Raw genomic sequence first — 17397 nt, forward strand, 5'->3', positions numbered from 1 at the left:
GAGGTGCGAATGCGAATTTATTTACAAAGTTTATGCACGTGTTACCCCAAATCTCTAATTTTACCCTTAAACAGTCAAATGGCAACAATAAAATTTGTCTCTACTGTAAGTTCAGCACGTGTTAATATACAGTCTGACCGCTTTGACATGACCGCAACTATGCGCAATCTTCAGCAAACGTTTTATTTGTTTACATTACGATGTTTATGTTTTTTCTGCAAGATATTTTTGGCGGAAACGGTAAAGCAATGCGGATTGCGGAAGTTGAAAATTTTACGAAATGACATGTTTGCGAAGTGCAAACCGCGATTTTTTAATCAAACAAAAATTTATGACATTCGAGCCGCGAGATTTCATACCTACTGAAATTATATGATATTAGAGCCGCGATATTTCAGACAAAAATAGGACTTTTCCAGACTAGCATTGATGTACACAGAGTGCTCGTGGGGACCTGCACAAAGAAGGCACCTTTGGGGTGAATTACATCCTTCAGCAAGGTGCCACAACTTCTGACACTTGTAGCATAGCATTGGTGGAGCCACAAAAGGTCGCACAGGATAGGATACATATCCTATTTTCACTCTGCTTGGTAGAGTTTTTCCCTCAAATACATAGTGGCAAAGCAGAGAGTTTTTTAGACTCTCCCTCAAGTTCATTTTTGAGTCCTATAAGTAGACCAGTAAAGTATCATGCATAGTGGCAAAGCAGAGAGTTTTTTAGACTCTCCCTCAAGTTCATTTTTGAGTCCTATAAGTAGACCAGTAAAGTATCATGGATACAAGTTTTATCATGCTTAAGAAATTGGTTTAAATTTTGAGTAAATGAGGAAATTAAAAGTGAACTGGTTCTAGAAAAGCTCTGGTTTGCCACTATGCAGTCAAATACAACCTTAAGGGTAGCAGATGGCTCACATTTTCCATTGTGGAATCTGTCTAGGCACACAATGTTCACAACAACAAAGTCACCAGCAGTGGTAATTTCTTTTATTTCATCTATGCTAGCACTGGGATCAATTGGACCAAACACTCCACAGACTCTCACATCCGATCCAGGGTGATAGCAACAAACTGACCACTTGCCAATTGTTGAAACTGCAAGGAAGTTGAACATTTCTTGACCACTAAGTGAACGCAATTCCAAGGCTATTAATTGTTGATGCGGATTTGTCAAAATAATTAGTTCACTAATGGCTCCAAAAGGCAAGTCCCTTATGCCTTTGGTCAGGCCAATTGGATCCTTCAGAAACGTTATGGCATCGCCATCAGGACCCAGTGGCTTCACCAAAATAGTCTGACCAGTGACCACTGACCAGACCCAGCACTTTTCAGGTTAGCATTTGATGGGAGTTTTATTCCAGGTCCACTACTGGATTGGGAATCCCTTGACATTCCTTGACAAGCCATTGCTACACGCTTCACTTTTGTACCAACAAGATTTTCTGAAGACCCACTTGTTTCCCAAACCCTGCGTTTTTGGCTGGCACCAACATTCACATTTGGAGTTGCATCAATGAGACTATCAGTATCTAGATCTGAATCCTCAACTATAGTACCCTGAAGTCTGAACATCCATTCCATCAATCACAATTTTATTCACAAATTCACAATGACCCCTGAGCCAGAGCCAAAGTCAGCTGGAGGGCCAAACCCTGACCCAGCAAGACAGTCTGAGACTGAGTCCATACCTAACAACAGACAACTCAACTAACAACTAACAAAAAAGATGGCAACTTGCAGTCAAAATGAAGGAAGTAGGAGACAGAGTAAAAAAATAGAATAAAAACGAATGACTGACAAACCCTTGTGGGAGAAAGCCAGTCGTGTTACTTAATGACTTTGGTCTGGAAATCCTTCAAAAATTAACTCTAAGAGAACTTTTATCAGTAAATCAATCAGAGAGCGCAAAATGGCACACCTGCTTACACAACGAACGCAACTGACTTTCTCACTCCCAGGGCACTGATGCTTGATAGTGATTTTTTTTTTATAATTGATTTTAAGACTTCTGGTATGAATATATCACACCTCCCAGCCTGAGCACAACTCTTTGTTGAAAACTTGTATTATCTTGCCGCTTTACTTTCAATTTGGGTTTCTGTTGCTCACCAACCGGTGATTATTGTGTAGAAGAGACAAGAGAATTAGGCACTGAGTATAATAAATATGGCAACATTTTGTGACGTTTCATTGTTGCTGACGCGTAGTGAAGTGTTTTGAGAGTCACGTGAAGGCAACAGAACTTATGTAACGCACACGGTTTTTTTATAGTTTTTCATTTCTCGATGCGTCCTTAATGTGTCGGAATATACCGCGTTTACCCTAGTGACAATCTGATAAACCAGAGATTTTTTTAGAATAAGTTCATTTTCAATTTCCTCATCTACTCAAGATTTCAACTAATTCTTATTTATGATAATGCTGGTATCCATGATACTTTACCAGTCTACTTATAGGACTCAAAAATGAACTTGAGGGAGCGTCTAAAAAACTCTCTGCTTTGCCACTATGAATTGTTCTATCAACATGAGGGTCATGATGACATGACCTGCAGCCTGCCTTCTTGCTGTGGAACATGTCTATTTTTTGAGCAATGTCTAGAGCATTCCTGTCATTTTTGGAGCCATGAGATCCCCACTAATGGCTAATTTAATTACCTTCTATCTAATTATTGACAAATGGGCACAATTGGGCCATAAGATATTGAATATTGTGAGAATTTGTCTCAAGTGAATAGCACTGGGTGTCCTGGGGCTGGATTATCAAAACTTCGTAACTTTTTGTATTTAACGACAAAAAAGTTATGTGGCACGTAAGTACACCCTAATTTTGGCATTATCAAAACTTTCGTACGCAAGTCTTAGCTAAAAGCGTAAATATTTTTCCCGCGCAAATGTTTCCCGCTCAAATGTTTTGATAATACCACCGCTAGTATTACGTTGTCTTGGCAACGCTACTCGTAAGTCGATTTTGCGTACTTACGAAGTTTTGATAATACGGCCCCTGGACTCCTGCCATGGTCAGGAAGATGTGCCAGGTGCGCGGGAATTTATTTTGTCATTTTAACGACCTTCGCGGTGCGCCAAACTATGCTGGTAAAAAAATGCGCCGTGCGCCGTGCGCCGTACTTTAGAAAGCTAAAATAGTTCTACTATTTTAGTCGACAATATACAATATGACTTTGGAGAAAATTTCTTCTAAAATAAAGTTCTAGATTTCTCATTCACCAAATTTCCGTATCAAGAAAAATCATATATTATTGAAAGATAATTAAAGGCATACTGTACTGAGTAATGTGAGTATTACGTCTGTTCCTCCACATACTGCTCGTGCGCGGCAGAGCGACGTAGAATTGATGGCTGGGATTGCGCGAACACGTGCGCGAAGAGAATCAATTTTCATTACATTGCGCCAACTGAGCACAGCAATAGCTTAAAAAAAGTGAAAATGCGCGAGAAAATTCACTGAAAACATACATCATCCTGAGTGTGGGACTCCTGGTGGATTCTAAATGACCAACCACTTCCTACAATTCCATCATTTCCCAAAGTGAAAAATATAGCAGAAGCAAGAAGCCACCTTGATGATACTGACCTTTTATTTGGAATATAACTCAGAATTTTCCTAAAATGGCTGGTAAAAATGATTGTTTCATGCTGCAATTTATGGTTAAAAAATTACTACTGAAAATTACTACCAAATAGTGGAAATTAATCACTAATGGAAATTGGCCATTTTTTCACTTTTTAACTGAATAAGTAAGAAAAAGGCCAAAGGAGTGGGTGAAATTGGCCAGATGGCATCATTTTTTATTTGATTCATGGGTGGCTTTTGCCAAATTTTTCACTTATGCCACTAGGAGTGATCTTACTCTTGTAAATAAGATGAACCGCGCTGGTACTAAATTTTACTTGTAGATAGGGCTTTTGAATAATTTATCTAGAAATAAAAATTAGAAAAAAATAGTACATTTTAGCCTGCAATTTTCCAAAATCAACAGGGAAATAATCTTTTTAGCCCTTGAATATTTGGAACATTCTTACCTATATTCCAGATTTGGTTGGCACCAAAATATTAGCTAAGATATAAAAAGAAAGGCTATTAACTGTCCAAGCTGTGAAGTATGGCGTTTCAGGTTGAGATATTGGAATATTTTCAAGCTCTCCCATCAGCCATCTTGCCCATGAATAGGCATGCTTGATCAATCACAAATTATGGATCAACACCAATGTCACCACATGTATTCCCCCACTTGTGACAGTTCCTTGTATTTGTCTACTACAGCAATTGTAATGTGTGTGTTAGTGCTGCTCATGGCACATGAGCTGCATCAATCATAATGCATATATTCATGGTGGAATTCTAGGAAATGGTTGGTCATTTAGATCCACCTGGATGGTGTTGGTGAGAGCACTCCAGCGCTAGTCACTTGAGGAGATGGGGTGCAATTTGAAGGCCTTCCGAGAGTGCTATTTGTTTACGATGGGACACATATTTCTTAAGGAAATGGCAGTTATTTGGGTGCTGGAGCGCAGTAATGTACTTGTTTGGACCATCCCGCTCCTATTGAAGCGAGACGAGCATGCTGCTAGCCCACTCATATTGGAGCACGCACTCCTGCTGACCTGCTCATATTGGAGCGTGAAGCTGTCCCGCTCCTATTGAAGCAAGTGTGCTCCTATTTATGGCCATTGCGATCCTCAATTACATAGGTACATGTTGATTTAGAAGGCATTTAGAATGCCTTCATGTGCAAATGTCCATGCTGATCATTGTGCATTGACCTTATTGATAGTAAATTGTGATCTATGGAGAAGCATAATTGGCAACTGCCATCTGCCTCAATTGACCTCAGTTGCCTTACCCATGTTATGCCATACGCTACATTTTGGGTAACTGTGGTCTGCATTTTTACACAACATGTGATGTGTACTTGTTAATTTATTACCTTCCTCGATTTCATCTGCTACCTTCAATAACACCTTGGTTGCCACTTGGCAACTACTTCACTTGACTTGCTGCTCATAAGAAAGTATAATACTGGTCAGAATTACAATTAGTAAGGTACAATTATTACATAATAGTTTGAAAGCTTTTTCAATCATGCTAGAAAACTGAGCCACAACTTTTGAAAGTTGTAGCTCAGTTTTGTTTACAAAATAGATCATTTCCATTGGAAGTTTGCATCACAAGTGCTGTGGCCATGCTAGTGGTATTGATGGTGGTTGGCTGCTGCTAGATAGCATAAATCTTAGTTATTGCTGAAATTTTGCTGCTGCAGTCATATATTTTGTTTTTCACTCTAAATTTATTGGCTCATTTGTCTACCTTTATTAACAAATATATACATACAAGATAATTCATTAATCTACTAGTCAAATCCTTGCAATCAGGCATGGAATATGTGCTTTCCTAGTTGTAACTTAAGCTTTCATGTCATTTTTGGAGCTGAGAGATTTCCACTATGTGAAACATCTCCTATCATCTAACTGTCAGCAGAAGTGCATGATGGGCACATGATATTCCATATTTATTGAAATAAGTAACTTGGGAGCCCCTAGACTTTAGTAATATGTTAGAAAATTCCAATCTTGCTTGATAATTCAAAAAAAAAAAAAAAGCAGACAAGCTCTTGTTGCAGCTTGGTAGTTGGCACCTTGCACAATCTTACCCTGTTGTCTTTGAGGCAATGAATTTGGCATCCTGAGTCTGGCCAGTCATAATTAGAGCTTTCTTAACTGTTTTTGGAGTTGCAAAATGGCTAAGCTAGCTGAATTGTCTCCCATTTAATTGGTATCAACATTATGATTGAACCATGAGATTTCAATTCTATCCAAAAAAGTTACTGGAGCCATGAGATTTCCAGAAAAAATTTTACAATCTTACATCATCATGCATAAAATGTAAAGATATTGAATGAAATCTTAGAGCCAATTAGGAAATGCAATATTAATGGTTACTAGAATATCTCTTGCTTGCATAATGCACCCTGGACCACAAACATATTGTCTGTGCAACTAATAAGTTATCCAAACTTGGATAAAGTGTAGGTTTCACAAAATTTGCTTGTTTAAAATACCCTGCTCTCAAGAGTTAATGGTCTACTAAGAACATAATCAATCCTTTCACTTAGCACAGAGCATTGAACAGAAAAAAACCACAGTTTTCAACAAATTTCACAGTTTGATCCAACAGATCATCTTTGAAAAAAATTTAAGTACATATTGCTAAGAATCCAATGCATTGCTAAGTGCAAGTTAGATTGAAAGAAGTATTTTACATAAGGAGTGTATATTTACTGTTGCATGGAAATTAGATTCTTACTAATTGATTCGCTGATTAGTGATAAATGCCTCTAGAGACCAATTTTTCTGACCAACTTTCATTTATAAGCCTCAGAAGAATCAGATATTTGTAAACCTTCCAGCTTATCTCCTTCCCATTGAATTGTGAATATTGTGCAATGCTATATTCCACATTATGTAGACAATGAATTATAATGGAGACTGATTTGATTTTTCTGAATTCAAATGTTATGCATACAATCAGATCACATGTGGGTCAAAATGTATTTTTAAAAAATCTGACCTGCATAATTCTCTGATTTCATAGTTGAATAAGAGGTATTTGAAAATGGTTCTGAGAGCAATTTTGAAGATGAAAAATGGTTCCATTTAAAGTACCATTAGTACAATTACAGTGAGCAAAAGGAAATTAACAATATCTCAAAGTTATGTTAAGGACCAAAAAGTTATTGCTCGTCTTGCTGCTTACATGTTTGCCTTTATAATTGTATTCTCATCTCAATGCTTATACATTAATTTTGATGCTTAAATATGTTCATGTCATTATGATTTTATGCTTGTCTCAATGCTTTTATGATCATTCTCATGATTGCATGCCCGCCTTGATGCTCATATACTTTTGATGTTACAGTTAAGAAGGCAGTGGAAGCAGCGAGCTGTGAGCCATGCAGACTCCTGGTGGTTCTAGCCGACCTGCTCGGCGGTGTGGTCGGCCTAAACGCTTTGATGACTCGGACTCTGATGATGCTGCTTCCCAATCAGGTCAGTCAAAATGAAGCTCATTTCAATTCAGGCTATTTAACCATGACCAAACCATTGAAATTGAAACCATTGAAAGGAGTAATCTAGAAAATAGTAGATCTTTAAAAAAAAGAAAGCCTTTGCTAATGAAATAAAGTACCTATAAATTTTATACTACAGGATTTGAAAATCTACAGAATCTCTTTTACCCAAATTTCTTGTTAAAATAATTTATTCGTTTTGTATTTATCATTTTGTATATATTTATCATAACCTTGTATTGGTGTGGCACAGTTACCTCGATTTAATATAAAATTTTATTTTTTATCAGCATCAAAGAGAGTTGCAGCTTCAAAAAGAAGGATAATGATGCAAGACTCGGATGATGAAACGCCTGCTAAGAGGCAAAGAATTCTCACATCCAAAGTGCTATCATTCAGGCCAAGCTTTCAGCCTTCAACCCGAGACAAAATCAATTGGGCAGCTGCAAGGAAACGACGGCCTGCACCCAAGTCCAGTTCTGGAAAATGGCCTCAAAGAAATGGTAAGCCATAATTACATCAAAATAATTGATGTGAATTATGTTAGCGGAAAAAACTCAAAACTAGCTACTGCCACATTTGAGATATCCATAATGATTTGAATCTTGATTTATACCTGCTAATATTGTTAAAATTTGACAATATTTTACAGATTTCGAGAGTTAGAAGCCTTGAAAATTGAAATTACCTTAGACCTGAAGCCATTGTGTATTGAAGTCTGATTTACTTTATTATTCCATTAATTGTAGCAAAAAATGCCGATGGATCAACTGATGACGATGAAGAAGGTGATGAGGACGACGAAGAGGGAAATTTGGAAGATGATGAAAGAGAGAATAACGAAGGAGAAGAAAATATGGAGGACAATGGACAGGAGGATGAAGAGGAAGAAGACACCAATGACGAGGGAGAAATGAACGCAGAAGAGGAGCTGGAGAGCATGTTATCCGAGTACAGGGAAATGTTTGGCAAGGCTGTTACTGTGGACATGTCCAAAGAAAATGCCATTGCCAATGGAAACGTAGAGCAGGCTAAAGAAGAGCTCAAAGAGAACCAGAAAGCTAAGCATGAATGTGAAAATTGTGTTGCACAGAAGGAAGAAATAGAACACCTTGAAGAGATGATAAAGCTCAAGGATGTTGAAATGCAGCAAATTCTGGCAACTGTCAACTCAGCCAAGAGTATGGGTCAGAAATTTCCTACAAGTTTAAGCGAGAATATCAAGAAACGAATATCATACCATAAACTGTACCTCGAGGCCGAAAAGAAGATGCATAGCAGCCTCATTGACTCTAAGAAGTGGGAGGCAAAACACATCGCAGCTGCCAAGAGAGTCAAAGAACTAGAGCAAAAATGCGAGGCTCTCGAGCTCAAACTAAAATCGGAAATGAAGAAACAGGCTCATAAAACTCCTGGGTTTGTTGAAGTTCCTGCTGCTAAAATGAAAGAGTTCATAGAAATTAAGAACTTCCATTACAAAAACTGCAATAAAATGCACAACAAACTTGAGCATCTCTCCAAGGAGAATGCGACTGTGGTTCAAACCCTCCAGAGAAGTGAGCAAGAGTTCAAGAACAAATTCTTGCGAATGAAGAAGCATTATAACATGTTACTTGAGTATTATCTTCAGAAGGATGCTCGTCTGTCGAAACGAAAGGATTTCCTTGACAAGAAGATGGCTGTGTACAAGGATGTTGGCAGCAGGCACCAAATTCTCAGAGATGCTGCCAAGTATCTCAATGAAAATCAATTAGTGTTTCTATCGGGTCAGTTGTCCACTGAGAAGAATCTCACGGGCAAGGGGAATTGCTTGCCTTCAAACTACCGCGAGTTGCTACTGTCAATTTTCCAGCGCAGCTCCACAGCTTATAAGGTACTGAAGAGCTTCGGTTTTAATTTTCCCCCCGTGTTGTCCATACAACAGCTGGCTCAGTCTGAAGCTGTGCGGCCCAGCGAAGGCTCCTACGCGATGCTTGGGATGAAGAGCAGACCAGTACCCGCCCATAAACGCACGCTCAGAGCGCTGTGTTCTGACGAAGAAGATGAGGAAATAGCGGACCTGCTTGACGCGTCAACGGCGCAGCACAATCAGAGCATCGTCACTGACGAGGAAGCAGAGGACGGCGTAGACGGGGACTACGGTGACGTGCAGCCTGAGGAGATCAACGAAGAAGAGGAAGAAGAGGGTGGAGCAGATTACCTCTCAGACGATGAACCTAAATTCCCCAGCAAGCTGAAGGAGGCGCAAACTGCCGCCGCCGGAGGAGACGAACTCCAGCAAGAGTACCAGACGGACATCCAGGAGCAGCTAGATAATCAGCTCTCCAGTGAGCTCACTGCGGAACCCCAATTTGAGACCGTGGAAGCCGACGGTGTCATGTCCGATCATTCACTGGCAGAGCAAGTGGATGTCATGGAACAAGTTGTACGTCGGGTGACGGACGTAGTCCAACTGGAGTCTTTAGATCCCATCCAGACCGACCAGATTCAGGAGCAAATCGAAATTGACGACAGTTTGGCTGGACCTGATGAAGCGGCAACAGTTGTTGATGGAACAGCTGTGGTTGTCACCACCACCGACAGTGTGACCGTCCCGGCCGTTGGTGCGAACGATGTCGTTGTCAGTGACATTCAACTGCCTAGCGCGGCTGCGGAGCCGGACGTCGCAGTAGCAACTAATGTTGACGCGCCCGTCACGTCTCCAGAGGTGCCCGAGAATATTGAAATTGCAGCTGAGACACAAGATGATGAGTCCGCTTTGTAGTGAGCAACACTTCAATGTTACTCGACTCTACCCAGGAAATGAATTTCAATGTTTGATATTTTTTTTAATATCGATTGTCATGGCATCCAGCGTATTCAGAAGCAAGATTATAAATGTAACATTAAAGTTTTTGTGTGTTGGCACTGGGATTCGGGAATGAACAATGACAAATAAATGTATAATTTTTCATTTCTTATCATAAGGAATAAGACAGTTACGCCTTAGGAATGATCACAGTTGCTTATTCTTTGAAAACTTAATTTGTTAACAAGAAGTCATACAATTTAACACTAGGATGTGACTTAACTAATTTTTGATGCAGTTTTGAATTGTACTATTGATGTACATGTTGAATATTACAGCATTTGACAATGACGTGGAATTTTCATAATTATTAATGTTCAGTTCGACGTAATGGTTATAATTTTTGAGAACAGGTCTTTAAAAAAGGAAATTAGCGACCCAGAGAATATTATATGATCCTTTACATTACAAACTACATGATCTGCAATGAAAACTAGATTTTCGGATGTAAATAGTGTGAATAAAAGTTGATGTCGCTATTAGGTAGTTTCTTCTAAATCTACAAAAGGTTATCTTCTTGTTAAAAAATTTATTGTTGCTTATAGGACGAAGATATACCTATGCAAAATCTCTCAATCATTGCATAACATCCTGGCACTTTCGTCAATTCTCAATTTGTTAACAGAAACTGAGCGATGGCATTGTCTCGTTTTCTCTATATCCAAACATGTTCACCTTAGGTACAAAATAATGATAACTGTAAATATATTCTTACACGACTCCGTTATTAATTTCCGATACTTTAAAAATAGATTGGCGGCGCTAGAAATCCTGAGCTGAGATAAGATGTTAGTCGTGGTCTAGCGATATTTTTGATGACTATGAATCTCCTTGGCTATTTCTGGGCACGGCTTAAAATTTCAGGTGCGCGCTGGGATTAAATATTTCAATGCAATTACCACTATTTCGAAAGGATATAATAAAGGTACAGAATTTGCCAGGTTTGTATTACCACAACCGTATGGACATGAAATTCTTTGAATATGCATTAGCTTTACTTGGTTAGAACTTTCAGGTGAAAAAAATACGGAATTGTGATATCTTGATGGGAATCAGGTAGAAGAGATTCGTGCGATAAGAATGTCTAGCTTCAAAGCAGTGCTGGCTCACAGTCAACTCTTTGAGCTAAGCAATCTAATCTGTGAACTAAGAGAATAACTAAAGAGTTTCGTACAGAACTAGTTTTTTTCAGTGTGTTTGTCTATCAACCACATTTTAGATTAAGAGTACATTTGCAAGGCACCTTACCTTCAGTAGCTCAGCAAGCAGCTGACGCCAGACCTGCAAGATGTTTGTTGCATTGATCCAGTTATGGTTGATGGACAGCGTGTCTTCCTGCTCAGAGAAAAACTTGCTACTCTCAGTCCTGCCAATATTTAGCCTGATTTTACTCTTATCTCTTGAATTACAAAGTATTGGTACAACAGCACAGGTATTAGGGTTGCAGCACAAATTGCATGATAGGTCCATTCTTCAGTGTAAAAGCTGATTAAACATACGTATTCAGGATTATGTGAATTAATCCTAGACTTTATTGTATGAAATGAATGTTATCAGGGAAACATGGATTCACATTTCTAACTAACAGCTCACCAAGTTCCAGACTTGGTGATGCCATCCTGAAGGCACAAAGATGGTCTCCCCCGGCTCCTGAATCACCGTCAAGGCTCCTAGTGCATCCAAGCTGTCAACAAGTGCCTGCTTATAACTTATGCAAATATTTTCACAAAATATATTAATATTTTTATCGAAAATTTATAATTTTTCGCTAAGAAAATTACTAGTAGTAAGTTCAATTCAAGTTTTAACCAATTTTACTAACTTGCATCTGGTAGTTTCAATTAGGCTGAATAATGTTGCAAGCACAAAGTGCGCCCCAGGAGACAAATGCAACTCAATTTATGACGGAACAATGAATACCACAGTTGAATAGTTTTTGCATTATTAACAATTCACCAATTTGAATATATTTTAACAGGCTAAGCACAAATCTAAAATAATAATAAGTAGCGGTTGCAGCGTTTAGTAGGCCGTAGGCCTGTCGCCGATTCTTAACTTCGCAGAACATTCACAGCCTTTTTGCGGTATCGAACTCGCAACTCACTGCTACAATTCTGCTGTGCTTAACCGCCCGGCCTCCTCGCCGATTCTGACCAGAAACTGGCGCACAGAGCTGGGATCGAACCCGCGCCTCCCTCAATCTTGGAACTCTGAACTTTAACCACTGGGCCAACCTTCCTAAATATCTTCTTCCAACTGGATATATATAGATATATAAATTGATAAAATTGATTCCATTATTACATAATATGAACTAAGTAAGTTTGCTGTCACAGAACATTGATGGCTGTTTTACATTCTGCGCTTCCTGATTTACATGACAAGGAGCCAATGATAATAATATGAAGAATGATACGGTAAAACTCACTTCTGGCCGCTCTTGGCGATGTCATAAGGCAAAGAACCCATACAGTCCTTTAAACTTTCTTCAGCACCAGGAGGGAAAAAAATCCATTTCTTGCGGCCACACACGTTGGCTGACCAGCTGTATGATTGGAAGACATCTGCATGGAATGGTGTCCTGTTCAAGAATTTCATTCATTTTATGAGGGTATTGAAAATTTTCTTCAGTAAGCCATTGCCTTGTTATAAGAAAATATTGAAAAACATGAGCTTATGTCCCAGTTACTTATTTCGAAGGTTTCTTCTTCAATGTGCGACAAATTCAGTTGATGTGATACCAAAATTATGTCTTGTGAAGAACTGAATAGTATATTTTTTCTTCTATGCTTCAAGGAGAACAGACAATGGGATAAATTCTTCAACATGAAACTTGGTGGAATCAGACATTCAACAATTAATTTAATGTATTCTAAAACTCATATAGTAATACAAACTCACATCTGAGCTTAAGTTACAAGTCTTACCAGCTGCCCTTTGGTCCCAGGTAGACGAAGCGATAGTCATCTTGGCTGTCCTCACGCTTCTCCCAGAACTCATTCAGCCAGTCAGAGCAAAAGAATATTGGGGTCCTGTAAATCTTGGCTTCAGGATAGGCTCTCACAAAATGCCAATCCTGCAAGCCAACCAAATTTCTTGACTTTACTGGATATAAATTTATATTCCCATTGCTGAAGATATTTTTTCTAATACATTTAAAATAATTTTTGTGGAATTTATTGAAAGATTTTATTCTAAAAATATTTGAAAAATGAAAAGATATTAGCTGAATTAAAATAATTTGTGGAATTATTGAAATATTGAAGGCATTAGACAACAAAACTGCATAGATGATAGAGTTTTTAATGCTGAGATATCAGATAAGGTCATTCAAAATTTCCAAATCAAAATCTACTACATCTATTACTGTGAATGCTAACAAAAAATTCTTTCAGACAGCAATAAACCTAATTCAATATGTCCAGTTCAAATGAAAGAGATGAAAATATATTACAGCCAACTTATATGCAACATCAATATATGCACACCTTGAGATAGAGGCATTTTTGATGGGACTTGTTCTCTTCACACTTGTGATTCAGCCAGTACTTAGAGAGATAGTTTTTCAATAGAAATGTTTCTTTCTGCTGAGAATTATAATGCTTTTGGTCACAATCAGCAACAGGAACTTCTGCAAGACCTGAAAATCAAAAAATGGTAAATGTTTTGTTGGCAAAGAGCAATGTTTAAAATTTAGAAATACAAATAATTTAGCATTTAGGTATGGTATAGGTAGTTTTCTTGGATATTATAAAATTCAATCTCTTAATTTTTAGTGGTCATGTAAAAATTTTCCAGGAATAGTGAGCAATGTAACTCAAATATTACAATGAGAATAATTTAAAGAAAGCAATTAATAAAAATATACCTGAATGTTATAACAGGATATATTTTAGGCAAGAGCCCTTGGCCCTTCGTTCAACTATTTAAGCCTGTTTTATTAGCTATTACAATAAAAATTTGAAAGCTATTACTTTCAAAATTGAGACCCCATGGGCCATGACTGAGTCCTAATGTCAATGTCATTGCAAGGAACCTAGAAAAATAACATTTTTTGCAATTTAAATGAAAAATCAGCATTTTTTCATTAAATGAATTAGTTAATATATAAAAAAATTATATTTTCAATGTAAAAGTTCAATGTCAGCATCCATATTAGACCAGATCATCCAGAATCCAGATGACCTAATCCAAAACAAAATTAAAAAAAAAGCAAATTTTCATCAAATTTGTCAACTTTTCATCAAATTTGTCAACTTTTCATCAAGTTAGCTAGCCATTGAATATAAAAGGATGGATGGGACAGCAATATAATATATAAATTTAAATTAAGATAGAGATATTTATTACAGCATATGTGTTTTCATAGAATTAGGCTATACCTACCGGTACTCTAATAATAATATGCGTTTAAAATTACTTTTTAAAGACTACACTTCCAAAGAATCCAGTGTCTCCAATCTTACAGATGTACAATCACTACAATGAATTTCTCATTTAATTTTCGAATTAAAAAAATTAGTTTTTCAATTTTTTTAATATATATATATTTTTTCAAAATTAATTATTCCATTAATTGATTCATGCATTGCCTCTGACTTCACAGAAGTGTGCAAAATTTTAGATCAATTAGACAGGTAGGTAAAACTGTAAAAGTGTGTCAGATATTAGTTATAAGATTTGTAGCTGACAAAATTATTTTTTTAATTTTTTTTAATATTTAAAAATTTTTTTAAATTTTTCAAATCTTTTATTTTGACATTTGATTCATGCATTTTCTCCAACTTTACACAAGTGTGCAAAATTTCAGATCGATAGGATAAGTAGAAGTGTGTAGTGTGTTAAATTTTTCATTATAAGATTTGTAGCAGTCTAGCAGACAGACAGACAGACAAACAAACAGACAAGAAGTGAAGTTAAAGAGAAGTGTTGTAAAAAGAATCAAAAGTAACGGTAAAAGGCTATGACTCTTATGTCTTATCTTATAAAGTTATAGGCCTAAGTAATGTAAGTATCGTATTTTTGCAAATGAATCATAACTTCATAAGCATAATCAAGATGTTTTTTGGAGTAAATAGAAAAATAATGTTTAAAAGAATAATAAAATACCAACCGTATTTATGAACTAGATGATCCACGTCGATTTTGTTGTCACTAACCCAGATCTTTCGAGCTGCCCATTCAGCAGTTAGCCATGACTGAAAAATGCACGGTAAATTGGGTTCCATATAGCGACGAAAAAATGTATCATAAGTGAATTCGTTGCTAACAGACGGAAACAACGAGAGCTCATCTCCAAGTTGAATATTTTTGCTAACAACTGGCGACTGCAATTCAATCATTTTCCTCATACAACCTGAATGTTCAACAGTTCAACATGATAATGAACGTGTCCTTGTTCATTCATTTCTGTCACTCCTCAAATCAAAACAGTGCCAGAATGGTAAGCGCAACGTAAGTTCAACTTAGAGTGTAACCTGGAGGAAAATGGTTACCAAAACTTGCGGGTAATATTGAAAATGGACCTCAAGATAGAAATGATAATTAATGAATGGTCAAAACAAATTAAAATAATAGAGATAATTTAAATAAAGTACAAATTTTGATAGAACTGCAAAATTTCATTGTGTTTGGCCACAGTGAACTTTCCATTTACGTGTAAATACTTGAGTTTCGTGTCTCCATTGGGTTTACATTACGTGATAAAAGGACCAACACACGCAGTCACAACAGAATCCACGTCGTCTGCAACTTGCGACTGACAGTCAGCTGGCACACCCGAGAGTGAGTGTGTGCTGGTGCAGAGATTCGAAAAAATATAGTGATCATCACATCCGATTTACAAAAAAATGTTCACAAACGTCATTCATTATAGTTTTTGCATTGTTTAATATTAGATTTCATGCTTTTTGTTCATTTCCTGCTCACTGGATCTATTTTTTAGACAAGAAATGTTCACGCAATTATTCAACACTCAACAGATGGAATCTCTGTTACGATTTTTGCCGATTGCGTTTATTGGAGCGTCCGTGCAAACTTATTGAAAAATTAGAACATAATATTTCTTTATTCCGGTGTATTTCAGGTGCATTTTGCCGATATCATTTGCGGTTCCAAGGTTTGCATTAAGTTTAGGTTAAAAATCTACCACTGCTGGAGCTGGTGACTGAATGGGCAACCAATGTATTTCATACTATTTGGGCTTGAACGTTCATTGCATTAAGAATTTTAATTGTTCTCAATTCACTATCATTCTCACATGATATGACTCAGTTTTGTGAATTAAAATTGTGCAAACATGGTTTAAACGCGTTTCTTAAAGTTAGATGGAATTTGGAAATAGTTTATTTTAAATAAAAACGGTGAAATTGTATGGCCATTCATGTCAGTACAGATGAGTTACTAAATGAACAAGTGAAGTTGTTATTCAACGAATAATGGTAACTTTTAATTAAACGTCAGGTGAAAGTTTACGTTATAGTTGAAGTTGACAATACATATAACATGGAATCTCAAATTCGACGAAAAATTTGATTTTCAATTTAAAGCACTCACTTTAAAATAAAATAATTATATATATTATTGAGTGTCAAGTTTAACAAGATGAAGACCGAATCCAAAAACGAAACTTCTTTGTCAAACGCAAACGGACGCACCGACGAATCATTGGAATCGAACACCGAAAACGAGGAGATGGAGCCTGCTTCGACTGCGTGCCCCAGCTCTCAGCTGATGCTCGGCTTGCTCGACGAGTTCACTCAAATTTATAAGGACAAGCTCGAGCGGCTCGAGAATTCTTCTCTCAAGATGGAGGAAAAAAATTATTTACAAGTGAGTACATTTTTCTACCTATTATTCAACAAATATTATAATGGTGGGCAGGGTGGCCCAAATAAATAGGGCAGGTTGGCCCAGTGGGGGTACCGTTAGTACCATGCAGAGATTGGAGCAAAGAGGCGCGGGTTCGATCCCAGCTCTGTGCGCCAGTTTCTGGTCAGAATCGGCGAGGAGGCCGGGCGGTTAAGACCAGAAGAATTGGAGCAGTGAGTTGCGTGTTCGAAACCGCAACAAGCTGTGAATGTTCTGTGATGTTAAGAATCACCGACAGGCCTACAACCTAGGAAATGCTGAAGCCGCTATTATTATTATTATTATTATTATTATTATTATTATTATTATTATTACTACTACAGGGTGCGCCTGAGAAACTTACTTATTTGAAAAAATTCCTCTGCGGTTAGTTGGTCGGGTAGAGGGGCGAGAGGGGGTGCATCTGAAGGAGAAAGTTCCCAAGTTTGTTTCTCAAAGTTTTTCAAATACATTTGCTGTTGTGCAAGAATTAACTGAACGCGATTTTGCTGCCCGTCAAATGCATGTGAAATGCTGGTTGACAACCTGCCTGAAGACGCGATCGTTATTTTCAGTGACGAGGCTCACTTCCACATTTCCGGCTGCGTCAACAA

The 17397-nt window shown here is 37.4% G+C and overlaps 2 protein-coding genes across 4 annotated transcripts in view; one reads left to right on the top strand and one right to left on the bottom strand.

Annotated features, from left to right (window-relative positions):
* Positions 1-10653, top strand: part of LOC108670382 (nucleolin) — a 13285-nt gene extending 2632 nt beyond the window's left edge. Inside the window, exons 2-4 of the mRNA XM_018157850.2 lie at positions 6936-7066; positions 7377-7589; positions 7836-10653. Coding sequence (XP_018013339.1) covers positions 6970-7066; positions 7377-7589; positions 7836-9850 — 2325 coding nt within the window. The 5' untranslated portion in view covers positions 6936-6969 and the 3' untranslated portion in view covers positions 9851-10653. The remainder of the gene's footprint in view (positions 1-6935; positions 7067-7376; positions 7590-7835) is intronic.
* Positions 1-15416, bottom strand: part of LOC108670383 (2-oxoglutarate and iron-dependent oxygenase JMJD4) — a 21558-nt gene extending 6142 nt beyond the window's left edge. Inside the window, exons 1-6 of one of the 3 annotated variants that reach the window (XM_018157852.2) lie at positions 15048-15416; positions 13423-13574; positions 12862-13010; positions 12363-12515; positions 11528-11618; positions 11183-11269 (exon numbers count right to left, since the gene is read on the bottom strand). In XM_018157852.2, the coding sequence (XP_018013341.1) occupies positions 11183-11269; positions 11528-11618; positions 12363-12515; positions 12862-13010; positions 13423-13574; positions 15048-15285 (870 nt within the window). In that variant the 5' untranslated portion in view covers positions 15286-15416. Of the gene's footprint in view, positions 1-10864; positions 11270-11527; positions 11619-12362; positions 12516-12861; positions 13011-13422; positions 13575-15047 lie in introns of those variants that run through there. The other 2 variants (XM_047881345.1, XM_047881347.1) reach the window with 2 other exon arrangements.
* Positions 15417-17397: the final 1981 nt, after the last annotated feature.

The sequence above is a fragment of the Hyalella azteca genome, unplaced genomic scaffold (genome assembly GCF_000764305.2).
Source record: "Hyalella azteca isolate HAZT.00-mixed unplaced genomic scaffold, Hazt_2.0.2 contig1022, whole genome shotgun sequence".
Taxonomy (NCBI): Eukaryota; Metazoa; Arthropoda; class Malacostraca; order Amphipoda; family Hyalellidae; genus Hyalella; species Hyalella azteca.